Raw genomic sequence first — 26,131 nt, 5'->3', positions numbered from 1 at the left:
ATAGGAACAAAGGATGTAGGAAATACTTCTGAACTCTTATTTCTGTAGCCCAGAATGAATGCTTTTCTGAGAAGATACCCTGGATTAGTTAGGTCACTGACTGTAATTCTGAGTTACGTCAGAAATATGTATTAAATAAAAACATCTGCAGGTTCTAATGAATTGTGATATCCTGAGCTATAGACAGGCACTTCCTTATCTCAGATGATGTATTACATTGCCCATTAGTTTGCTAATGTTTGTAAAATATCTTATGGTGACAGATATGGTTTTACTTAGAGACCAGGAGACGTGTAGGCATTAATTACATTCTGCTCATTAGTATTCATTCATCTGCTGATACGTATTTACTGTTGTGTGTGCATCACCTCGGATACTAGAAGGTGCATGCAGCAGATTTTTTCCTGGCTTTTGCGTTTTCAGCTCCATTGTCCAAAAGATGAAGGACTGGATCTGAACAAACATTTTGTACTTAAGTAATTAATAAGTGAAGAAATATATGTCCAATTAAAACTCGCAATTTAAAACACATCCCGGTCTTGAAGAAACAAAACTGCTTTTCAAATACCTATTACAGTGTGATTCATTAGCAATGTATTATTTTATTAAAGAGGACAGCAGCTGTGACCTGATATCAGGAAGCCCAGAAGAGTGACTCAGGCCAAAATACTGTACTTAGTCCATGCCTGCAACTGTTTCTAGGCTCTGTTCCAGGTATTCCTGCTGCTGCTCAGATTTTGTGCATCTGAAATAGTTTGGTCCTGGATTTTTCCTAAGTGTTTTGATCTGCTGTTCAGTTATACTCAAGCCTGTAACTTTATGGACTTTCTTCCATATTTGTTCTTCGTTCATGGCATATTTGAAGTTTTTAAGTTTTGGACAGTTAGGGTATTGTCTGGTGAAGTATCTGGCGTAAATATTTCCACAGTTACAGAGGACTGTTCCAAGCATTTTGTAGGCTTTGAAGTTTTCCTCTTAATAATGAAGAAAGGACACAAAATCAGAAACTTAATCTCAAGTAAAATCTTGAAGTTTGCAATGCTGCAAAAAATTGCTTGACAGTGCTTTGTTTCATTTTTAAAGCAGTAATTTTAGCTGGGACACACAGCTGTGTAAAGACTAGAAATGTCTAGTATGTCTTTAAATTGCTACTCGTCCAGAGAATGCTCACTCGGGGTAATAATTCTAATTATGGGCAATCAAGTAGGGTTTAAGTCTGATATTTGGAAAAGAACCTGCTCAAAAATCAGATAAGCCCTCAGCTGATACAGTACTTCTTGCCGTGTGTGTCAAGAATATATATGACATAAAAAGATGGATGGGGGAAGCAGAAAGGAGTGGCATGTGGTTGAAATTGTGGGATTCTACGATCAGGTTTTCAAAAATTTTCACCAAGCTATTCTACTTCTTCACAGTTCAAAGATGGATTTTCAGCACTGAAAATAAGTCATTTATTATGTTATCTAAGTTCTATCCTGGTCATGTGGCCCAAAGGCTCTGCAGTAGTTTCGAGCTGTTCAAATAATTTAACATATAAAATTGTGTAAACCTAATGTTAATCTCACATTCTGTGTTCAGGGAGTAATCAAGTCTGTAGGATATTACAGAGTGCTGCTTAATGGAATTTTAGTGGTTTAATTTTGCAGACCGATTTTTCTTCGCTAATTTGTCATGTAAATACTTACTCTGGGGTAGTCTTTAGCTATTAAAAATTATTACTCTGAAGTTTTGATTTTTCTGCCAGAGACCATGGAGCTTCTGGCAATTAAATGTCTAATGATGTTATAAGATGTGTTAAACCTAAGATGTCAAACCCAACCAAACAAGAAAACTGCACCACAAAACCAGCAGTGCTACTTAATGGTGTAAATGTGTATCACGTCCAGGGCTGTGTTGAAGCCCTAAGTACCGGTTGTGAGTTTGCACTTCGTGGTACGGTGTGGCTATGTGAGAACTGTTCTCTTCAGCTGTTAGCAGAGGATAACTGATAGTTATTGAAAATAGCAGTGTTACCCGAATAAGCTGACTTCAGGATGTCTCATACAAAGATGAAGGAAATTTGTACTTTGCGTTCAGAGTACCTGCGTCTCTTATTTCAATATAAAAGCAATAGCTGGTGACAGATCTGAGCACACTATATCTCTGTATGAATTTCTTCATCACAAAATTTTGCCAATGCAGGATGACATGAAAACCTGGAAGTCAATTTTCAAACCGGTTTCTTCTGTTGTCAACAGCACCATAGTAACATTTCTAGAGGTTTCACTTCTGAAATGAAATGTTCTAATGAAAAATACATAGACAAAGAGTTATTTTAGTGGGGCAGGTAGTCACTGAGTTTTTTTAAGCTTTTGTGATTTTTAATACATCTTTTGCTTTGTAGTTCAAGCATCATTGTGTCTGTTAGAAGTGGGTAGAAGCAGCACAGATGCTGTTAACTCTGGGTCTTCTGAAATGTTTCTGGCTAATTAGTGTTTTGCAGATTCTATGCCACCTCTTGCTCTTCAGCAGATATCCTTCCATGTCACGAACAACCTTGAGCTGGAAATACGTATCCTATGGAGTGAATGGAGTTAAGCTTTCTTACCTTGTTAAGGATTGTGCCGTGCCCTAGACATGGCAGGGAACATAGTTACTGTAACAAGCCACACACGCATCCTGATTTATAAATATAAATCTCACTCCAGGGTCTGCTGAGCCTCTTGTGAAGTAAGTGCTTCAAGTAGGGACTTCAGCAGACGCAGAAGTGTATGGTCCCCTCTGCCTGATGGTGTGCACAGGGGCAAAGCCCATGCAATCCTGTGACCTGCCTGGGGGCACAGACCCTCTCAGCCTGAAAACTGCTGCTGCAGCCATTAGCTGCTATCCTTGGCATGGGCGAGTGTCATGAGAAAGAAAACAAACTGTTCTGCTGTGTTTTGTGCAAAGGGAAGTTCTACTCTGCCAACGCTGTATCTTGGGGGAGGATGGTACTATTCACCTGGCTTTTTCCACAGTACACACGATCTCTTGCACTTAATTGTGTTTGCTACAGTGAAAGAAACAGAATTGTATAGTTGAAATGAAAATGTATCAAATGTATGTGCACAGGAAAAATTGGGTATTGAATATATTGGCATTCCTCTGCATTTCTTCACAAACAAACAAGCAAAACCCTTGGAAAGGTAAGCAGAAAAAAAATGCATGGCAGATAAAATGTTTGTAATCCCTTGTGGGCATATTAAGTGCCTAAAGAACTTGGATATGTTAATACTTAAAATATGCCAATCTGTTGAGTGAGGGTTCACGTTACTTTAAAGAAAGATGATCCTTTTTCCAGAGTCACATGCAATGCAAGGGAGTTTGAATAGTTTTCACACCAAGGAAGAGGGCAAAAGTGGCACAAAACAAGATTCCACAAGGGTATTGAGAGCCACTTACCATGCGAATGTGTGTCTGTAGCCAAATAAACCAGTTTTAATAAAGTTTTGTTGATACAAAGCTTTTTAAGGGGAAGTATGAATTAGGGCTGACTGAAGGTTTGTGAAAGTATTTTAATTTGGGTAGGATAGATTTTTTTTGTTTTGTTGGCTTCCTTTTACAAAGAGTTGTTTTGCATAGCGGGAGGAGGTATAGTTATTTTAGAGCCTTGTGTTAGCAGTGTTCTTAAGCAGAACTTAAAAGGAAGCAGTTGGGGCTTTAGTTGCTTAACAGAAAACAAAGCACACTTTTAATAGTAATACTAGTGTACAAATAGAAAAATAATTTATTGTGAGTAATAATATACAGATTTTTCCACAACTGTATTTTGCTGCCAGTAACAGTTAATACTTGCAGTGGTTTTGTGATGAGAGCCAGTAAATGAATGCAGCAGCTAGTGACCTGATGCTGAGCTGGGGCTTCATTTTGATGAAGAGCAAGGACTTTCCAGAAAAGCCAATGACGGGAGAGAAGCTGCTGGGATTTAGTCCATGTTTGTTTCTGAGAGAGGGAGATAGGGTCCGAGGCAAAGCAAGTCGTTTCAGTGAGATGATAGAAACAAGTTTAACTTCCGTAGGAAATGGACAAGCTTGGAGAAATTAAGTAAACTAGTTATTGAAATGAAAGAGATGTAGTGGGAAAGAGGGGGCTGCTTGGCTTTGTTCTTTAACTTGGAAATAATTTTGGCTGTTTGGCATGAAGTACCATTTACTTGCCTCTGAAGCTGAATGGCAAACGCTAGCAGGGAGAAGTATTAGATTAAATAACTTTTTCTAACTACATTAAGTGTACATGGAGAGTATATATGATAAAATAGATCAATGCATCAGCACCTGTGTATAAAGTTCTGAACACACAGGGATAAAATGAGTATTGCAAAGGAAATACAAGCAAATGTGTGTCAACTGATCAGTAACAACCAAGCTGAAAATCAGAGGCAGCTTCCTATGAAACCTTTGGGCATGTTACTAAAATAAATAGTAGGGAAAAAAATTCAGAGGCTTCAGAATAGAGCTACATTCATTCATGAAAAATATTTCAAAATGTGATTGAGAATGAAAATACTGTACTGTGACATAATAAATTTTTGGCAGTCCTTTTACAAATGTTTATTTTTGCTTTGAGCGTGCATATTTGATCAGTGTGACAATACTCAGCTAATGTTTCACAGAGGGGCAGCACCTGCTTGCAGGAAAACAAAACGCAGTGGTTTATCCTTCCCTTACTATGCCGAGAACCACAGCATCTCTATTGTAGCCAGGTTTTTTTCCACTGTTCCTTGGACGTCACATTTTGTGTAATAAAAGTGCAAGCACATAGCACAATAAGCGATACAGAATTAGGTTCTTATGGCAGGTGGCCTTGGCCAGCTGCCGGAGTGCGGTGGCTCTTGCTTTCCTCCTCCTCCCTCCCTCCCCAGCAGTATGGACCCCTTGACCTCCATGCCCGGTGTTTGGCTCTGGCCACTGGGGTGATTACTGGGGCTGGTGGCTGGCCTCAGCCGTGGCATCCTCGGGCACGGTGTGGGTCCCTGGCACAGCCGTGCTCTCTGGTGCCAAAGGGAAGCTCCACAGGTACAGGCCAAGCCCCAGGCTCTCGGGCATGGTTCAGTCTCAGGTGGCAGTGTGAGCATGTGGGAGTTTTTGGCCAGTAATAGCTATTTTTCCTATAAAAATAATCTATATGGTCTCTCAGATCACTGGTTGCTTATATAAATGTCGTCAGCTTTGCCCCCTCCAACCCCATACGCAGGGGTAATGCTCTCATCAAGCCATTTTGTACTTTTTCTTCTTAAGTTCATAGTAACAAACTTTAAGGATGTGGCACGTGTTGGTACCGGGTAGGTTAAACTTCCATTTCAACACAAACGAAGCAGGAGCAGGGCAGGGAGAGGTGTGCGGTGCGTATCTCCCAGGCGATGATCGTCAGCTGGGATGCGATGCTGTTAATCATTCCTGAGGGACAGTGGACTGTAATGCTCGCTCCCGTAGTTATAGCGCGAGAGCCAAGTGCTCCGTTACGTGCCAGTGCTGACGCTGGGCTCGTGGCACCGTGTGGAGACGTGGCAGGCAGGTGAACCGCAGCTGCTGGCAGCCCCGGCACAGCCCCCTATTCCAGGGCTCCCAGGGACGCTGGCACTGTAACGGCGTAAGGGCACTGAACTCTGTCCAGATCAGGCTCTGTGTACTCTGTAAGTATCATTCTGAGGCCATAGACATACTTCTTGACCCCGATGTTTAGAGAATGTCCTGGATGTCCATATTTACTAATTGGTCTTAAAATGATAAACTCGCTTTTGGGGCAGCGATAATGATGCAAGTAGAAAAATGTATCAAACTGTTTAGTCCACTGAGAGAAAATTTTTGAAAAAAAATTGGGGGATCTTTGAAACAAAGGGTTGGAGACTGTCATTAAACACCACTGTAGAGCAAAAAAAGCTGATCATGGTAATAGCATGCAACACAGCTGCTCCTAGTCACACTTGTGATATCAACATGAAGTTTTAAAATGGTTCTGATAGTTATTCTTTTCATATTTGGAGCATGCTGGTTATGTATTTGAGAAGATAGGTCAAGGCCTCATGGGGGCAGGGTGAGGGATGTGTGCTTTATCCCATGTGACTTCACTTTTAACTTCAACCGCAAGCCTGGTTTGCTCTGGTTTTCTCAAATGAATAAATAGCTAAGCATCTTAATCACGCAGAGCTCAACATGTTAATAATAAGCATGAAAATACAATAAATGGTAACAAATGGCTTTGCCTAGTAGTATATCCCAAAACATTCAAGAAAAATTCAGGCCTTAATTTAAACCAAACAAGCCAGCAAGCAGTAGGGAGTGATTTTGGTTTGTAAATGTCATCTGGTATATGAATTGCAGTGCCTAAGTTGCGGTGATCCTGCAGAAGCTGTCCTATATGATATTGTGTGATGTTGCTCAGATGATCTCTTTATTTCTTGCCGTAATGGAAGGAACAGAAATCTCAGCAGAGAAAAGTAGTTTTTAGAGGCAGTTCACTGGTGGTGCTGGTTATTGATGTTGGCAGGTCATTAACGTAGGTAGGACTTGGTAGAACTGATTGCTTATTGTGACATGCTGCCCCTGCTGAAGCCCGTGGGAGTTCTTTCCAGTCATTTCAGTGGGATCAGAGCCTTTGTATTTAATACTTCTAGATTGCAAACTTATTGGGGTAATGATTTGGGTATCTTCTGTCTATGTCTTTGCATATAGTGGCATTGAGTAACATACTGTACAAGTATCTTGCTGAGTAGACTTTGTAAAGCTAGGGAAAACTGCAACCCTGGTGTTCCCAATTCTGCCCTACTTACTATATTTTTTTTTTAGAAAGGAAAGCCTTTCTTCTACTTCAAATGCTAAGGCTAAATAGCCTTGTGCGGTTACTAACTTTTCACTTTGTAGTATTCAATCAACTGCAAAACATTTTAATTCATTCTGCTGAGATACAAACGTGGCCAGACTTTATCCTATGCTTACTCATCAGGCAAACTTCATATTGTTTTAGGGGAGAACGGAGGAAGATGGTGAACTAAAGATATGTTGGCTCAAACAGCAGCTTGAGCACATGCTTAACATAAACTATGCAAGTTAGCCTGTTACCTTGAGTAAAACAGTAAGAGCTCAGATGAGTTTAGAGCCAGATAGTGTGGGGTTTTTTAATTTTCATTGTATTTGGACACCTCAAAACAAAAACCAGAACCAAACTGAAAACTTGTACCGAACACACAAGAAAATGCTATGCACTATAAAAGCTTCGTGACTATTATCCTGCCTAAAATTAAAATTTCTGTGACATTCATTACAGAATACGGAGGTACAGCTTTTCAATTACTTGTGCATCTTTCATATACCGACCTGCAGGCTGGGTTACTGCTTTTGGATACGTTGGTACTATAGTACCTTCCTGTAGGAAGCCTCAGTGAATGAGCAGTGGGCATCAGTTCTGAGCCTGTGTGGCGACAGAACTCAGCGCACACGCAGCAGCCGAGAGCCTTCCTGTAGCATTAGTAGTGCTGGATTCTAGACAATCCATCTTTCTTTTGCAGTTTGCTTTGGCTTATTGATTTGACTTGTCGGTCTTGTTTTTCATGTCCCTCAAAACTGTGCTTTTCAAAAAATAGCTTAAATGATTAACTGTTTCACAGGACTAGTAGATCCAGTTACCTGACCAAAGGGTTTCCTCTTTGACTGGATCGATGGTCATTCAGAGAGCACCTTACTGAATACCTTTGTAACTTACTCTTCGCCTCTCATTCAGCCGTATTCACTGTGCTGCCAGCCATCTGCAGAGACTGAATTTAAAAACAGAAGAATCAGACCAAGCTGACAAGACTGTATATTCTCTTCCTCATACACCAGTGGTGCTTAAGCTGCTTGACTTTACAATAGGTTGGAAAGCTGTTTTATGGGACTCTTTATGGAATGTTTTTATTTTCTTAGCAGGCATTTATCTGTGTGATGAATTGATGCCTCTTAGAGGGCTTTGGCTGAGATGTGCAAATTCACAATACTCAATCACCTTCTAAAATTATACTATTTCTTCAGTGCTCTGTATTTTGTATCTGTTAAACATGAGGCAATATTTGAATCATTATAAAGCTTCTCTGGAGCAGAGGATACTTGTAGGCTGTCTTCAGTGCAATGGGAAACTCACTTGTCTTAAATCTGTATTTCACTGAATTATCTTAAGTTGTGGAAAAGATATTTAGCTTCCTGAGTTAACAGATACCAAGTAATCAGGTTAATGGCTTGCAGTGTTGTATATGTGTTTCAAGGTATGGATGCTTCGCATCAGGCCTTCGCTGTGGAATGGGGGTGTTTTGCTGAGCTGTCTGATCCTTGCCGTGAGGCCACGCGAGTTGGAGTTACAGGATCAAGCTCACAGCAAAGGTTTTGTGAATGAAATAAACAAAGCTATTTCGGACTTGCCCCATTAGGCCGGATTCTGTGTAGGTCGCTTTCTGCTGTGTGGGGCTGTGCTGCATCAAGTGTGTGTTTAGATGCAGCTGTCTTAAAATGAATGCTGCTTGAGACCTGTTGACACAGTACATAAGCATTACAGACTGGTTTGGGGGGGGGATGGTGGAGAATTTTGGGGCTTTTGCCTCCGCTAGTTAAGGGTTCCCATTGCACTGCTGTAACACTAAAGCATATAAAGACTGCAGGGCTGTGGCTACCCTGACAGTTCTACAAATGATCAATTTTACATTTGTCAGGATGGAAAGTGAAGCTGAACAGGTAAACATAGGTGTATGTCTGCTAGATGAAATTCTTACATTGGTTTCCAGTGTAGCAGGAATTAGTATGGCCAGTAAGCAGGTGTAAACAGGAGGTTGTAGATGTAACTTTAACTTCAGGCAGATGACTGACCAAAAGGGAGCACCTTAGGGTATTTTGGCACAGAGTATACTCATTTGCAAATCAGTTTGGACCAAAGATAGTCAATAACTCCTGCCTTGCCACTTTTTTTTTTTTTGAAAGTTTACATTATTTAGCAGCGTCTGTGACAGTTCATGCTTCTCTTTAGCCTGGGGAATTTCATAGGTGATGCTGTGATAAGTAGCATTTGGCTGACCACCTGCTCTCTTATTCTGGAAATATTACAACTGGCCATGAAACAGCTATGAACTGATCACTTGACCACGACAAATGAGCTGCCCTCATCAGTGTGTTCTGGTATATATTTAACTTAATAATGCAAGCAGATGGTCATTATATTGATTCATGAAGCAAGGGAGGAAGTTTGGCTGTCTTGATACTGTGAGGCCTGAGTGCTAGGCATTGGTGTGGGGCAAGAAGCAGGGAAGGGGAGGAAAAAATGAAATTTTTGTAGTGTGATTTTTGTTTCTTGGGTTTTTATTGTGAGGGGTTTCGTGGTTGTTGTGATTTGTTTGATTTTGGTTTTTACAAAGGACCGCTATGGACAGGAATAAAATAAAAGCAAGATTAGGTGACTCATAAAGCCTGTGCATATGGTCATTCCCCTGGAGACAGACTGTTAGTGCACAAGCATGGTGCTGCTGACACGTTTGCACCACTGACGGTGCTCAGAAGGGGAGAGAGGGGACACAGGAGGGCAATAGTTTGTAGAGTTGTGAAACTTCTCACTCTGCTGTTTTTATTAATGATGTGACAAGTCTTTTGAAGGGAAAAGGTAATATTTAAATAACAGCCGTTTGGTTTGTTTGTTTGTTCTTGTTGTTTTGGTTTGGGTTTTTTGGGGTTTTTTTTCAAAGAATAGCTTTGTTTTATACTCTCTACCTGTTTATTAACAGGGTGTAACTGGAGATATAAACAAGAAACTAATTCTATAAAACATTCAGCCACTATCCTTCTGAGCTAAACTGGGAGGTTCACAAATTCCCAACCTGGAACAGCTTGGTTTGGTTATTCATTCTGTAACTTTTATATGAGAAATACTATATACAAAACAGTATTCTCTTGAACAGGAGCTTAATCTCATACTGTTTCTCCTAGCTGCTGATTAGCTTTGCTGTCTTATCAGTTTGTCATAGTATGTGACTATAAATTGACTTCGCAGTGAAGAGGGAATACGGTTCGTCTTCACAGATGCTGCTGTTACCATGGAGATAAAAGGACCAATGGCCTTTTCTTGGTTTGGACTGTACTACAGTGTTCGTACAGAGATGGTGCATTCAAAACCGCAACATTTGGTGCTTTTATATTGCAGCCTAAACATCAAATGAGAAAGCATATTGTTTTTTCTTGTGAAGAAGTTTAACAATAAATACAGATTTGTGACTTCTGGAAGCAGAAAGCAAGCCCACCAGGAATGTGAAAACAGTGTGGCTGGTTTATGCTTGCTAAACCTCCTCTCCGGGAAAAACCTTTTGGCTTTGCAAAATATAACCCTGTAGAGCCTTTGGGTTTATCTGATGCAGCGTTTGATGCTGGTTACATCACCAGCTTACTTATCTGTGATGTTTCACCGTGGCTGATCTTGAATGAGCATGCAAAAGCTGTTCATGTGATTTTTATTTTTTTTTCCTTAAGAAAGAGCTTTTCTACCTCAGATTGCGTGAAAGAAAATATAAATTCCAAATCCACAACACATTCAAGGATGGCTTGCAGAAGGTGTTATTTGTGAGTACCTTTTCCTTCTTCATCTGTCATCACGTCTCTGATATCTGTGTTGAGGATTCCAGAAGTGGGAGTAGTGATCAGTTTATTGTTTGGTAGGTTTCTTTCCACGAACCATTTTCAGGGTGTTACCTTTTTGGCAAATGAATGATTTGTATATTAGAAATGTATACATGATGATTGTGTTTATGCTTATGGGTATTTAAACATTTAACTTAATAAAGTGAATAAGTCTATGTTTAGCAGTGAAAAAAAATAACAGAAAGCCCCACTTTGCATACAAGAAGCAATGCAGGATGCTACGAATTCTGTCTGTGATGAGTCAAGACTCTCTCTTCCATTTTGTTTGAATGCTTTGTCATATTAAAGTGTAATCTGTCCTTTATGTACATAAATACTAACACAAGGATATGAAATGCAGTCTTAAGCAATATAATATCAATCAGGCAAAATAACGCTGTGTTTTTGTTGTATATATGCTTGATCAGAACCTAAAGGTGCACTAATTGCTTACTATTTACTTGAATAGTTTTTCAAACATTATAGTCAGCACAGGAGGAGTTTAATATGTCATTCATGCACTATGCAGTGCAGGAGCCCATTGCATGACTTGCCACGTTTGGCAGAAGAGCTAAGTGCTTATCCACTTGTAGCCAGAGGAAGGAGAATGCAGAAGTTTGCATAGTGTTTGTGGTGTCAGGGTATATGTGGCAACCATGCTTGGGCAGTTTTTTCAGCTGAATTCTAGTGGTTCCACATCACCCTTACTAGGAGCTTTCTCTTAAACCATACTGCAGTGTTGTTCCACTTCAGGGAAAAATCAGAATAAAATAGAAGTGAGCGTGCAGTTAGGTTGTCCTCTATGACCCACCCTCGCTGCCATCAGTGGTTCACTTCTAACCCAGTGTTTTGAAATGGCTGTACCTGCTATTTACATTTTTGAAATATGGTTAAAGATCCTCTCCCTTTAGGGTTAAATCCAGGTTTGCCAGAGATCATCTATTAAGCAGATGCAATTGTCCTCTCTAGCCTTTTTCAGTTATTTTAATGGTACCTCTTGGGGTCTTGATTTAGTAGATCTGCTTCATTTTCAGTAGCATGGGCCATACACAGGCATAGTAAGTTCAACCATTCAAGAATAAATTACCCCAAATGAATATTGAAAGAGTGTTGAAATCTGCTCTGAAGTTTTCTTTAGCCTTTTGTTTTATGGGGAGGGTATGATGGTGAAGTTCAAATGTTTTAAAAGCAAAATGTACGGAAGGAATGTAGGAAGTTGAAATAAGAAACGTGAACTTGGAAAACAGGTTGTAGCCTTCCAGGTATACGTGGATCAGTTATTAAATATAACGCTGTATGTTTATACAAGGGAGTAGTAGAAATGTTAGACTCCATTTTAATTTGAGTTCTGGGATTTGGGGGTTTTGTAACTCTCAGCAGAGGACGGAATTTCTTATAGTGCTTATCATATGGTGTTAAAGAATGCCCCATCTCTATAGGTTACTTTCTTTGACAGTGGTGTTGCAGTCTTATTTATAGAACCATCTTGTACAGTATTTTCCTCTATTACTGCTTACATGTTTAGTATTTTTTACCTACCTCAGCACGTTGGTGTAGGAAACAAGATATGAACTATGACTTCTATAATTCTGTGTTGTAACTCCTATTTAAGAAAGTCCATACTGATAGTTGAAAAGAAGGAAAATGTATGCCTGGGTTTTTTTTAAAAACTAACTCTCTAGAACATATATATATATATAAAACATTCATGTTCTTTAAAACTGATCTGTTCTGATTACTGAAAACATATGTTAAACAGTATAATACACTAGCTTTTTAATGCATTACTAAGTTTTGAGATGAAAACTTAAATACTATAGTTCTGTCAACGTTCTAATAATATATATGCTAAGAACTTTTGCCTTTTTAAAAAATAAAACGTATCTTTTTTACATCTTAAAATGTAAAAAGCTAGGTTGTTGCCATTCTAAAAAAACCAACCTAAACAACAATTTCAGACTACTAGGATTAGCAAAAGTGTTTTCCCAGATGCTGCATTGAATAGAACATATGTCTTTGGACCATTGTTTTAATAAATAGGATTTACCTTGCTGTAAATCTCCTATGCTATATCTGTGTAATTTCATTCTTTGTCCATTTGTATTTTTCCTCTTTCATGAGCTTCAAATCCAATATGTATAGATGTCACTATTTAGATTTGGTTTTACTATGATTATTGCGTTGTGAAGTTATAAATTTGGCTGATTTTCTAATGCGAGTTGTAGTTTCTTGAGAAAATCTGGGAACCAATTTATTGATGTGGAAAATATAGAAAAGATTCAGTGAAACCATCAATTTTATGATTTAATCTAAAAGATTTTTTTTTCCTTCTGTCATATGCAGCTTCACGTCTTTCTGCTGCTCTTTATTTCTGCTTTTGGTCTGTGTGGATTTTTTTCTATAGATTTTGAAAGTGACTCGTAAGCACAAATGATACAAGTGCATTCATGTGTACTGTAAATTATTGTACATCACCCTTCAGAATAGATGGTTTTATAGTAAGACTTATGCAAGAGGGAAATAAATGTTCCTAATTATAAGTGTCTACATATTAGCAATCTTAATTAAATTCACCCTAGTTACAGCTAACCCAGTACTGGAGGCTGCTTACAAACTGTGCATTGGCTAGGATGCAAAAGAATCACCTCTTGCCTATTTAAGTAGGCTAGTACTTCATTTTTGTGAAAGCAGATAAGTTTATAATAATTATTTTTAAAATAATTATGTCAATAAGGATTGTGTTCTAGGATGGAACAAAAATAACTGATGTTTCTTGTTTAGTGTGCTGTGACTGTACTGGCTTTATTCTCCCGAGAGATGGCAATTATTTTAAGGCCCTTTTAATGGAGGAGAGGGTAGTGAAAGTGTACCTAATCATTTTTGTGATAAACCCAGTTTTGGACGCTTGAGTTGGAAATACAAGAAAGGGTGGTATTATTCAAAACAAGAACCTATCGGTTCATATTTATACTGCAACATGTACAAATGCTGATACTTAATCATTTTGATGACCAAATTATATGTATTCTTGAGAAAAATTCAGTGGTCTATACTCCAGCCTACATGTGCCAATGTCTTAGAACTGCAGATTTTATTGAGCATCCTTGATACGCAGGGATTTGGTGTCTAAGAAGCTGTGTACAGAAAACAGTCTTGTTTGAAGGAAAACAATAGGAATAAAGGTATTAGTTGCAGTCTTCTATAGTGTGTGACAAACTGCCACGTGCCTGTGAACTGTAAGGTGTTTACATATGCAACTCTAAATGCCAGACCAGCATTTAATTTTGCACAGTTACCACTCAAAAAAGTGTGTAGGGGAAAAACTGTAATGAAGATCAACACCCTGAAAAAATTGCTATATGCCACCACAGCCTCTCCTTGCCATAATTGGCTCCAGGCTGATGGACATAAAGTGGGATGAATCACATAGAAAAAAAGAAAATTTTTTTCACTGCTACTTCAGAATCATGCTATCCCGTGTATGTTGGGTGAAGACGCGAGTATTGAAAGGAATATCCTTGTTATCAGAACAGGAGGGATTGGTCCTTGCAAATGTGAGTGGATCATCTGCTAAATCACCTCTTGGCGGACGCGTGCCCAGCGCTCTGCTCTCTGCTCTGCTGGGGTGAGTTTCCAAAAAGCAAGTGGTCTTGTAGGCTCAGCCAGCTGATTCTAAAAGCCTTTCTGGCGTCTTAATAAACATGGTAATAAGCGAACTTCTAGATGGAGTCGATACACGTCCGTATTGTTACGATTGCTGTTTGTCACGTATTTGGAGGTCAGTTTGATTATATCTCAAGTTTTATTTCTCATTAAATAAATGGTTACATTTATTAAATGAGAACAGGACAGACTTCACTAGTTTTAACTATAGTCTTTTCTAATCTCAGCTATATCCCTAACTCTGGATTGATGTGAAGAAAAAAAAATTCAGCTTATAAAATAATGTTGTTCTTCATCAGGATAAAATACCGAGAAATGGAAGTAGTCCCTTTATTAGCTTGTGGGCATGAATCCAATCAAACCTCATTCTTAGCCGCCCCAAATGACATTGAAGTGAATGGGCTTATACAGGGGATGGACTTGTCTGCCACTTCGGATATTTACAAGCTATTTGTAAAAAAGGTATGTGTTAACTAGCACCAGGTATACAGGGTGCCTGAGGCAGTATAGTAGGCTGTGCTGGTATAAATTTTTCCTAGTGCTCGCACGTACTTGTTGGAGCACAGTACCTCATGGAAAAATGTACCAGAAGAAAAAGGAAGAATATTGGCAGACGGAGGTGAACAGATTGTTATTTCATACAAAGAGGAGGAGGAGGAGTGTGTGAAGTAATAAGGCTGCAGATAAATACAGCAGTTACGGTGAGCAAATGTACCTTGTAGAATGCTTTAATCAGCCACGTTGTTAACTTTATAAAAAGGCAGCATTTCTTTCAGCTGTGGGCCTGTACCAATACACTTTTACTGAGTGCCTGTGAGACAACAGTTTTTCAGTCTCTTCTGTCTGATATCGAATAATCTTGTTAGGAAGAAGTTCTAAGTGTTGATTTAATAATGCCCTCAGCTTACTCACAGGTTTACACATGCTGAAAATTAAATGAGCCAAATTAAAAAAAGGGTTGGATAGCGTATGCTGTACTAAATGCCGTGTGCTACTCGGAGTTAGAAGGACATGCTCTCTCCAGGCTCTCGGCACTTGACTGGATGGATGTGGTTCGTGCTACAGCCCACAGTGCTGCCCTGCTACCAGGAGCAGGAGGTGGTTACCAGCCTACTAAGGGCACATTTTGAAAACAGTAAGAGGATAGTCTGTTAAAGCAAAAGTAATTCCAAGTTAATAGCCTAGGATTCTGCTCTCCCAGGTGGTTTTAAAACCAATATTGAGAAAATAGTCTACTGAGTTTGAGAGGCTTGTGGGTGATTGTAAGAGAAAATGAGAGAAAAAAAAAACGCAACAAAGCAACAAAACCAGTTGTAGCTTTATGCGATGATCAGTGATCTGTTTCTTTGTATACCTAAGCAAGGCTCTAGTACTGAAAGAATAAAAAGAATGGTAATTTCTGTTCACTGAGGCACAGGAAAATATTAAAACGAGTGGTTTCTAATGGCAAACATAATGGAACTTATACAGAAGTGAGAGGAACAGGTATACCTACTTTGGGTCTGCATACATACTTTATAGCTGGATTTTTCCCGTTATGTTGGTATCCTGAGGGAGGTGTGATTTCATGGTTTTGTTTTAGGTTTGGTTCTGTTTTTCTGTTTAACTAGTCTGTTTTCCAAAGGACTTTCCTTTAAAATTGACAAGCGGTTACCTGTCAGTACTTGGGGAGCTGGAAGAAACCTGGCCTGGAAGCAGGGAAATTGCAAAGCTTCCATGTCCACTGGGGTGTTGTGGTCATGTTTTAGAAGTTGAAATTACTGGAAGTAGCGTTCATCATTTTAGTCATTTGTCTGGTGTCAGTGCTGAAGTTGCTGCGGTCTATTTATAACCTTATATCATCTTTTGAAGACCATAGATTAGAGAGGTAGAAACTAAACTTAATAGGCCCAAGTATCTAGGGTACTGTGAACAGGGGAAGCGATTACTTCTCCAAATTATTTAAATATATTTCTTCTGATGTATGGCTTCAAGTGTTACAACTTAGCAAACCGATTTTTTGAATGCAAACTTGTGTTGAAGAGTGATCAAAAAATCTAGTTAAAAACCAACCAAACAAAAAAAAAAACCCCAAATACAAAAAAAGGCATTTGAATCTTGACCTTTTTGTGATAAGGAGTAAATGAATGGAACCTATTTTAGCAGTTGATTGAAGATACAAGATGCCACATATGGATCTTAGATTGCACCAGCAGAAGGTAGATTTGCTTTGGGTAAAATTAGTATGCTATGACAGAGGCAGCAAAGCCTGAGCCTCATCATTTGTCAGGCTGATTGGGCATCAGTCAGTGGGAATCTAGAGGAACCAAAACACAGAGTCAAGATGTCCCTCATTTGTAATATTTGGAGCAGAGTCTAAGCCTCATGTTTGTTTCTGTAACTAGTTGGACAAAGAGCGTATCTTTCAACACCCTAAACATTGGCTGAAATCCAACCTGATGTATTGAATGTCTGTTGAACATCTGAGATGTTCTTTTTAGAACACAGCAATGACATGTGGTAACTTAATTACAAGCCTGTAGTTGAACATTGTCATCTGTTTTATCTACTCCATACCTGCACTTACGATGCACAGAGTGCCAGCGTACTTACTACTTGACAAAACTTTGGCACTTCTTATTTGCTATCAAGGTGGCTGGACTTTTGCATTTCTACTGCGCCTTCGAAAAGAAACTCAAAGCTGTTGAGCTCCTAACCAGTGTGATAGGTGAGTATTAACCTTAACTGCAGATGAGCAAAGAGATTATAGGGAGAACTTTCTTCTTTGTTTAGAATTTTTTTTTTTTTTTTTGACGTAGTAAAGTTGGGATAGGACAGATTTATGGAGCCTTATGGGCAGATTCTTTTTGGAGTAGTCAGGAGCAAGCTCTGTTTGAAACGCTTTGTTGAGCAGAACTGAATCCAGACAGCTTCTTTCATCTGTTTACTGGTTTATTCCCTGAAGAAGAGGTGTACTATTGCTGAGAATAGACAGGTTTGTACAGCAAAAAAAAGTGGTGGGAAGGGAATATGGGACACTCTCATACTAATTTCCTCCTTTTGCTTCTACTGAAAAAAATTAGGTGTTCACAAAGCAGGAAGCAGTGATTTCGCCACTGTGATCAGTTTCCCTACTCAATGTGAGACTATTGTGCAATGCACACTTACAATGTGCCACCCTGGTTCTGTGAATTGTGTGGAGCAACTTGTTGTGAATATTGTATGTTTTTCATGTCAGAAAATACAGCTTTTGTGTGTTCTAACCGCTTTTATCATGGTCCATCAGTGCGTTCAGTAACATTGTCCATCTTTCTTTAGAATTGTTCAGTCCATCCTTCCAAGTAGTTTGAAGGTGCCACCAATTAGTACTTGTGTGCTACGAGGTGTTAGCAGGGTATGTCCCATGATGGCAATATGCCTGGTGACTGAATTGTGTTGTGCTTCTGTTTCCACAAGCTCCAGTACTTTATAGGAGCTACCATCAGTTGCTATCTTCAGACAGAAAATCTAACTCGTCTTGGCCATGCAGTTGCTGACACACAGTTGGCAGCAGAAATCAGAACAGGCTGACCTTGCAGGGTTTTTTAAAAAGGATTAGTAACAGACTCCTTTCTGAACAAAGCCTGACTTCTTTTGCTTAACCACTCTGTTTGATCTCATAAGAAAGTGACCTCACAGGATTCATTTAAAAGCCTCAGGGGTGTGGAAGAATCAAAATCAATCTTCTGAAACATTTTTCAAGATGCCAAGCCAAAGGGGGGGTGGGGAGAAACTTGCATGTATGTACACATACACACATTCTCTATTAATAGTCAGTTTGGACGTTTACAAGTTAAAAGAGGATTTTCAATTTAATGGCTACTTCTTCCATATGTGCACACTCTAAGAGCCAGGAAATATTGATTGATATTGTTATGATTTCCTAGAAGGATACTGTGTCTTAAGAAGCTTGATTAGGTGATTTTATCATGGAGGACTTACTGTGCTAAACCTTGTTTAGTGTTCCCTGGCACAAACATCAAAAATGCTGAGAACTGTACTGTGTGTGTTGCTTAAAGATTTTTCTAAGCTTTACTTCAGATGCAATACCTTGCCTTGTTTTGCAACCCTTCTTTGTGTTTAGTGAAACAATATAAATGTAATGATCTAGGGTGCAGAATATCTTTTTGTGTTGTAAAGCTTTTTTTCTTTTTCCATGCTTTAAACAAACTACAGCAATTAAATTAGTATTGCACATTTTGGAATGTTGTTTAAAACTTGGGTGAAACTTGGATTCTTTCAAATTTACAAGTGGCATATTGCAATATATTTATAATTGCTGGGCTTGAAGAAAGCTTGTGTCCATGTTCATCACATTATTCCTCCTCTCATGTAAGCACTGTGTTTGTAATTCCATTAACAAAGAAACAGCTTGACTGGTGCAGAGTAAATTGCAAGTCTGAAGCTTCATTTGCACAGGGATTTTAACCCTCAATGTTTAGCTTTTGCCTCAGTTTCGCATGGCAAGGCAAAACCAAAGTCTTAAATTGGCGTTTTATCTCAATCTTGCAACAAAACTTTGATTCTTCATTGCAACAGTTCATCACTGTCATTCTTGATGTGTATATTTAAACCATGGGGCTGTTTCCCTCCTTATTTCCTGGGATTCAGAACTGACAGCTGTACGTCAAATTTCATTCAAAGTTATTATGAGTTTCAGATATACCTATTAGCACCTGCTTTTTCCCTAAAAAGCCCCGTTCTAAACACTTGGTGTTTTGACTTTGTGTTTTTCCTTGTGTCGTAGGTCTTTAAATACTCTGCACCAGTTTTGCTGTCCAGCTCCATTGTACCATACCCAGCTAGCTGTCCCTGCCACACACTCAGAGTACAGGTAAGAGTAGATATGGTCCACCCACTTTTTATTTTTGAAGAGAGATCTAATGTTACAATTTGATGAAAGAAAAGGAATTGTAGTTTAAGTTCTAAAAGAAAAAAAATAAAAAAGCATATCAAACATTTTTAATCATAGGATAGTTCTCATTCACTTCTCTCAGGCACTCTTGAATTATACATTAAAATGATTTCATGTGCTTTAAGAGGCACATCCCCCTAGACTCTCTGAAAGGTAGGAAGAAGCTAGTTGTGAGTTTAGTTCTCACAAACAAACATACTGAAATGCTTTTATAATTTATGTAGGGTAGCGATGTCATTCTGAGCAACACTTTTTAAACCCCTGACTATTTTGTGACAGTATGTGAAGCAAGCCATGTATTTTGGCCCACTAAAGGTTAAAGTCATGGACCTGCAAAAGTCTCAGCACTGCCTTTTGATTTGAATGGAAGCAAGGGGGCTTTAAACAGTTGCAGGACCTTGATGCCAAGCAGAAACTGCCCTAAATATATTTTTAAAATCCTGTTTTCCAGCTAATAATGCTTCATTTAACATAGTTGTCTTTACTATCTGTTTTCCAAGTTTTCTTCGACCAAATACAGAGAACAGTAGTTAGGCATTTTAGTACAATTCATTCTCAGTGCTAGTGTTTAAGTCATAGAAGCATCAAAGGACAGCTAATCTAAGTAATTAGAAATATGAAAACCATGAAGAAAGTGTGCATGTCATGAAAAAAACTGTCTTTAATTTTTAGTTTTACTATTAGTGATTAACTTAGTGATATTGCCAGCTCATGAATAATATTAATATCAAAATATTGGAAGTCTGGTGCTGAAAAATCAAATCATTTTGTACCAGTAATAAGGAGAGACAAAACCAATGAATCCTAAATCTGTAAATGCATAAACATATTTCTGATTTGAATGTTTCATGTCTTAGTTATCTCTAACCATGCATGTTTGGATTCATCCTTTTGTTTTACATGACAGCATTTGTTTGTATGTTTGATTTTTTTTATCCCATCAGAGCTCTTAGTTTTATTTGGTGGTAGCAAATCCATAGTTGAGTTGTAAGACAACTTGGTACACCTTTGGTGAGGAGCAGCACCTGAACACTGTTAGATTCTCCGCTTGCTTTTTCATGAGGCCTTTGGTTTTCCTTTGTCCTTAGTTTATAATGCTTTCATTTTAAAGACTTACTAAAGATCTTCCTATAGGGATGTTGATGGGAAAACCCGTTGTTTCTTGAATGTTTGAGTGTTTTGCTCCATGTAGGTTATTATTTTTATCGGTAGTATTGCTTCTGGAATTAAAACTTAGAGCAGCATAACTTTGTAGTTAAAAAATCCTAAACTTCTCTAGCTGCTTTTGTCTTTCTGTCTTTGTGCAGAAAAAAAACCAAAAAACCCACAAAACCCCTGCCCTAAATGTGGCTGGATCTGTAAAGCAAGAACAGTGTTTAGAGTACTAATGTATAAAACGACACACAGAATTGGATGATGCCCACACACACGCCACAAGACCTTCAGCTTTTGTTTAAGGATTGGGGGATGTGCAGGAACTCGTCATCGACTCTGCTCTCAAGGAAGTTTAGGTCTCCAACTCTCCAACTGTGTGTACGTACGTAGCCATAACTCAGCTACAGCCGGTGGAGATACGGGAACTTCCACCAATCCATGAATATTTTAGTGCTTCCCATACCTAACAGTAATGGAGCAATCAATGGGTCAGTCACCGGCTGCCGGGCAACTTCACGCGCTCCCCATCTCCCTCACCCCTCGCTGGCTGGTCAGCCCTGGTCTGCCACCAGCGTGTGGCCGGCGCTGGCCTCCGGCTTTGTTGTGCATTAGATAAGGGAGGTCAGGGATTAAGACATGCCCTTGTTCTCCCCTTGCCTCCTCCCCCAGCCCAACACCCCAGTGACCGGGTTGTAAAATGAGTTTTGCAGAAGGTGTCGATGCAGCAGTGGCCAGCACCCCTGGGGCTGCGTGAGCCGAGCGGTCAGCAGGCTGAGCGAGGCCTTTCCTCCCTCCCGTCACCTGCGAAACCTCCGCTGCCGCGTCCGACTTTCTGAAAGGCATCGGGACACTGGGGCGAGTCCAGCAAAGGGCCACCAAGGTGCCCTGGGGCCAGAGTACAGGGCAGGGGAGGAGAGGCTGAGGCAACAGGGGCTGTTCACTCGAAGAACAGAAGTCTCAGGCTGGTGCCGGCTTCAGCTCCTTACCAGGAGAGTATGGAAGAGGTGCAGCCAGCCTCTTCTAGGAGAGGGTAGTTTTCCGCATGTCAGGAATTTGCTTGGTTTACCCATGAGTTAAATTTCTGAAGCTGTTGTATCCAAACTGATTGTTGCAACTTGACGTCACTACAGCTGTAATCTCTTAGTTGAGTACAAATGATGCACCTGGTTTTGTGACGGACCTATCTGTGGGGATCCTACTGCTGTGGGTAAAATTCAACTGCTAGAACACCAACAGGAGTGGGTTTTAAATTTCCACATACATTTAACAGCATTACATTTAACTTTAACTCTTACCATTTATCAAGTTATAAATAGAAATCATTAGAAGCAAAACTAACAGAAATGGATGCTTCAGTCTAACTTTGGGTTTGAGGCTTTATTTAGAAAATACACAGAGGGATTAATTTTGTAGCCCAGAATTAAAAATTAAATTTGCTCTGAAAGAAGCAATTAATGAATGCACTACAGTGAGATCTGGAACATCTTTGATTTGCTGTTAGCTAATTGCTGGATGTTTTATTCACTCCGGCAGTTTTATTTCTAGTCAAGACGATTTTTGGCATCTGTTTTGAATTGTTAATAGGGAAATAATGCATTTTTAATAACTGCAGCTATTGCGGTAATCCCTTGCTTGCTCATTTTACAACGTTCAAAATAGACAGAAATAATACAATTTATCTTGCATTCTCCTATTATAAGAAGTCGTCTGAGGCAGCCTAAGCATATAATGTACTTGCAGCTAGTTACTGGTCTCTGTATGTTCCAGTTAGCCTATGTGTCTCCTGCATTTGTTCTTTTTGAGCCTTAAAAACAATGTACTCTAGGTCAAAGCTGCAAATTCCATGAGGTGCTCTGTGTTTGTTAGTGATTGTTTCAATCCAGGTTTTATTGCCTGGTGTGAAGGGCAAAGTCAAGGAGATGGTGGTACACCATGGAGAGGCTTCCAAAAGGGCCTGGATCTTGCAACTGCAGTTTCTGAGCCTCTTGCTGCTCCGGCCCGCGTTATCTCAGTGGCCTTGCAGCGAGAACAGGCACAAAGCAAAGCCCAGAGGTGTAATGGCGTTCAGAGAAAGTACATGTAATTATTTGTTTCTCGTTTGAGGAACGGTCTGTTCCCCACATTTTCTAAACACATCTTTCTAACCAGACTTCGGTTAGTACTCCAGCCTATCTGTGTAGCTGCTAGGTGCCTGATACTAACAACGTAACACACTTGTGCACCTGACCGTTTTAGACTTGGAGTACATCAGTTGAACCTTCAAGTTACTCATCTTTTTACACCATTCCCAAACATGCAGGGCTCATTTACAGTCTGAGGATAGTTCACCAGCACACCCCTGGAGAAGGCATCCTACTCTGCTGTAAATTGGGGGGGGGTGGGGATGTGTTGGTTGGGTTGGTTTCTAATGCCTCATAGCCCTAACGCTGCTGTAGCCGTCAGCTCTTCAGGCTTTTGTGTGGTGAGTGCTATGGCAGGAGCAGCTGTAGGAACGGCTCCAGGCAGGAAGATACAATGTAGAAGACTGCCCACGCTTGGGAATGTAAAATCGTATCCATACCTGTAGGCTTTCTATGGGTATGTTTTAGGCTGATACATGCAACTACAACTGTGGACAGATTTCCTTACCACTAGTATCTAAGCATTTTTTCATCTGATGTGTCTATTCATAACTATGATTTCCTTGTTCTGATTTGCATGAAACGTTGCCTGTCAGTCAGTTCTTTCTCCATCCACTTTACCTTCCATCCTTCTAATACCAAAATAGATGCCCTTACGTCCAAAGACCATTTTCAAAATCGTGAAGCTAGAGATTTTTTTTTCTTTTCTTTTTTTTTCCCCAGTGATACCTGTGAAAACAAAAAGATAATGCAAAGGATGTTATAGTACCAAAGAAATCCCATCGTTTTCTTGCAGTCTCTACCTGCTTAATGTTTAATCAGCACCTCTGGGAGGTAAAAAACATTATTCTGAAAATAATGTACTTCTGTGAAATTTTAATGTGGAATCTTTGTTTCACCAGGTAATGTTGGCTTACGTGCAACAAACCACTGTGTGGAAGACCATAGAAGGATTGGTTGTGCTATTTCTTTTTGTCTGAGCCGCTGGTAGGCGTTGTAGCTATTTTGTTACCATAACTGGTTAACACAGAAGCTTAACATAAAATGATATCTAGCTGACAGATGCTTCTATATTGTATTTGAGTGGTCTGGTTTTTCATACTTTTTTTCAAGAGCACGGTGGGAATTCTTGCATGCTAGGTACAGTCAGGGAAAATTGGGAACTTTTTGCTTAGATTCCTGAAAGTGAAAAATACCTGTTAACAGATAAATTTGGTTCTTTGCAGCTGTGGTTTACACTTTCCCACTAATGAGCACTATACTGTTTCCCAGGCTCAGACACATAAATATTTCACATCCTTTACACATGCATCTGTAAAGACATCCCACGCTACACAGCAGACACCTCAGTCCTGTGGTAGTTTCCCAGTCAATGATTAGTCACAGGTGAAACTGTAGCTGCAGGAGTGTCTTCAGAATCCTTTGTACTATTGATATGACTATTTTTTGAAGTTTTCTACCAAGAAAAATGTTGAATAGGAATCTCATTTCTAGCTGAACAGCAATCGCCTGGCTATATAAGTTGCCACATTTAAGCACTGTAACCTCTTTTTATAATATGCAGAGATTTAAAAGCTGGAAAATGTTTTTTTCAAATGGGGCAAAGAAGTGAAAGCAACACAGCTCAGATGAGCCAGCATATTGCAACAAAGATGCAATATGCAGATACAGAAAGCAAACCAGATCCAAACTCAGACCAAGTCGTGTGCTCTGTGCTAAGTCAGTGTGAGGTTCAGATGATTATATAAGGCATCTGTGCTCAAACCCTATGGCAAAGGAAAGCTGGCATAATTATAGTAATACTTGTAATTTTCCACTTGATGCCTACATGATCTAGCAATGCAAAAATGGTGAATTGTGTTCCTACACAGCAAACTGTTTTCAAACAGTCAGAACTTGGCAGAATATCATGAAATTTACTATTTGATTTTGGATTTTCTTGTTTTTCTTCCTTCATTGTGTTCCTTTCCATCCTCCTCCTTTAGCTTGTTATTTAGTTTAAAGGAAATGACCACTCGTGGCTGTGTTACTAGTAAAGAAGTGACCTCGTGCAAGCTTCCTTTTAAGCCAGCATCCCTTCCTCCACCCGCCATAAAGCACGCTATAGCATTACAGATGTAGGTATTCCAAACTGCTTCTTTAATTGCCTTTGTGCCTTCTGGTTTGTAGCACCATTCATGATGCTGGCAACTCTGCATGGAAACAAAGTTCTTCCTTCTACTTGACAAGAAGGGGGGTGGGGGGTGTGTGTGTGACGTGCAGATCTGTTAATTGTCAATATTTCTGTATGTCAGTTACCAGCAGAAGGGGAAATGAACCTGTTCTGCATTTTCAGTGGAATATGGGCAGTGAAAATACCTGTGGAAAGTTTTTTTTTAAACATGTTAAAAACAAAGGAGCCATAGCCACATTAGGCTGGCTATGTATATAACTACTTAATGTAATTTTTTTTAGGGGAAAAACAGAAATTGCCCTTTAAAAATGGCTTTTGCCTCAGAGTTTGACTCAAAGTGTTGGCTTAGGCTCATTTAGTTGTTCTTCACTGTATTGAAAGTCCTGCCTCTGAGATTGAAGTGGGTTAATTGGGTGGTTCTTGCAAACAAGTTACACTATTCATGGATTTAAAAACACCCCAAAAAAATCTCAAGCTTGATTTTCCTAATGCTGTTCCCTATGATTCTGTTCCTCTGTCTTTTTTCTTTCTTGCCCCCCTCTTCCTTGGCAGGGAAGATAATGTTCTGCACCAGTTCTGCTGTCCACCCTCGGGGTCTAGTAGTCCATCTTCAAGATAACAGAGAAGCTCGGGGTCGCTAAGTGTGCAGTCAGTGCTACATCTGTATAATCCATCTCTCCTCTCTTACTGGTGTGTATGGGACTGACATTTGCATGGATGCCGTAGGATTCTGACTCATGTCAAGTGTGAGTTATTCAGAACGGCCCAGCCATAAATTTTTGCCATCGATGCTTGGTAATCTCCTCTCCGTGCTTTTCTACAGCTCTCCTCCTTGTGTCCAGTATTTAAAACACACGCGAACTGTAAGCAAACACATAAAATGCACAGTTTATTTTGAACTAAAATAAACAGTACCAGAAATCTTTAAGTGTACTGTGAGTTTTGTTATGGTATGTACATGGTCGTGTGATACACTTCTCCCCCAGATGTTGAGAACACGGGGTGGGAAGGAGCACCTTCACAGAGTCTGTATTGTGTGGGTTTGCTGCAGACAGTCCTAGAAGTTTGTTTCAAGGTTGGGCAAATACCAATGTGGCACTTTATGAATGTTGCTATATAGAGATTAACCATTGTTTCTTTGCCTTTTGATCATTCTGAGGAACCAGCACATTTATGTTCTTACAGCAGATGCTCTAGCTAGGAGTGATTACAACATTTCTAAGCTTCTTTGAGGTCTGTTTTCTAATTTTGTTTGCCTGCGTTTGTGAAAGTCTTGTATTAAGCATTAGCAAAAGTGCAAGATGATTACTCATGTACTTCTGTTACCTAATCGATGAAAATATTTTTCTCTAAGCTGTGAACAAGATCGTCAACAAAGGAATGAGCTTGTAATTGAAGAGCCCTGTAACTACAACCAGATAAACATGAACGTGTCCACGGGTGTCTTAAG

The 26,131-nt window shown here is 39.5% G+C and overlaps 1 protein-coding gene across 6 annotated transcripts in view; it reads left to right on the top strand.

The window, feature by feature from the left end:
• Positions 1-26,131, top strand: part of IQSEC1 (IQ motif and Sec7 domain ArfGEF 1) — a 354,372-nt gene that overhangs the window by 149,069 nt on the left and 179,172 nt on the right. For 4 of the 6 annotated variants that reach the window (XM_037384100.1, XM_037384101.1, XM_037384109.1 and 1 more), the window contains exons 3-4: positions 10,491-10,580; positions 19,066-19,152. The exons of 1 other annotated variant lie outside the window; for it this stretch is intronic. In XM_037384100.1, coding sequence (XP_037239997.1) covers positions 10,491-10,580; positions 19,066-19,152 — 177 coding nt within the window. The remainder of the gene's footprint in view (positions 1-10,490; positions 10,581-19,065; positions 19,153-26,131) is intronic. One more of the 6 variants, XM_037384102.1, reaches the window with a different exon arrangement.

Source organism: Falco rusticolus, chromosome 4, assembly GCF_015220075.1.
Source record: "Falco rusticolus isolate bFalRus1 chromosome 4, bFalRus1.pri, whole genome shotgun sequence".
In the NCBI taxonomy this organism is placed as follows: domain Eukaryota; kingdom Metazoa; phylum Chordata; class Aves; order Falconiformes; family Falconidae; genus Falco; species Falco rusticolus.
Note: the sequence above shows the minus strand (reverse complement) of the source record. Positions and strands in the feature narration are given on the sequence as shown.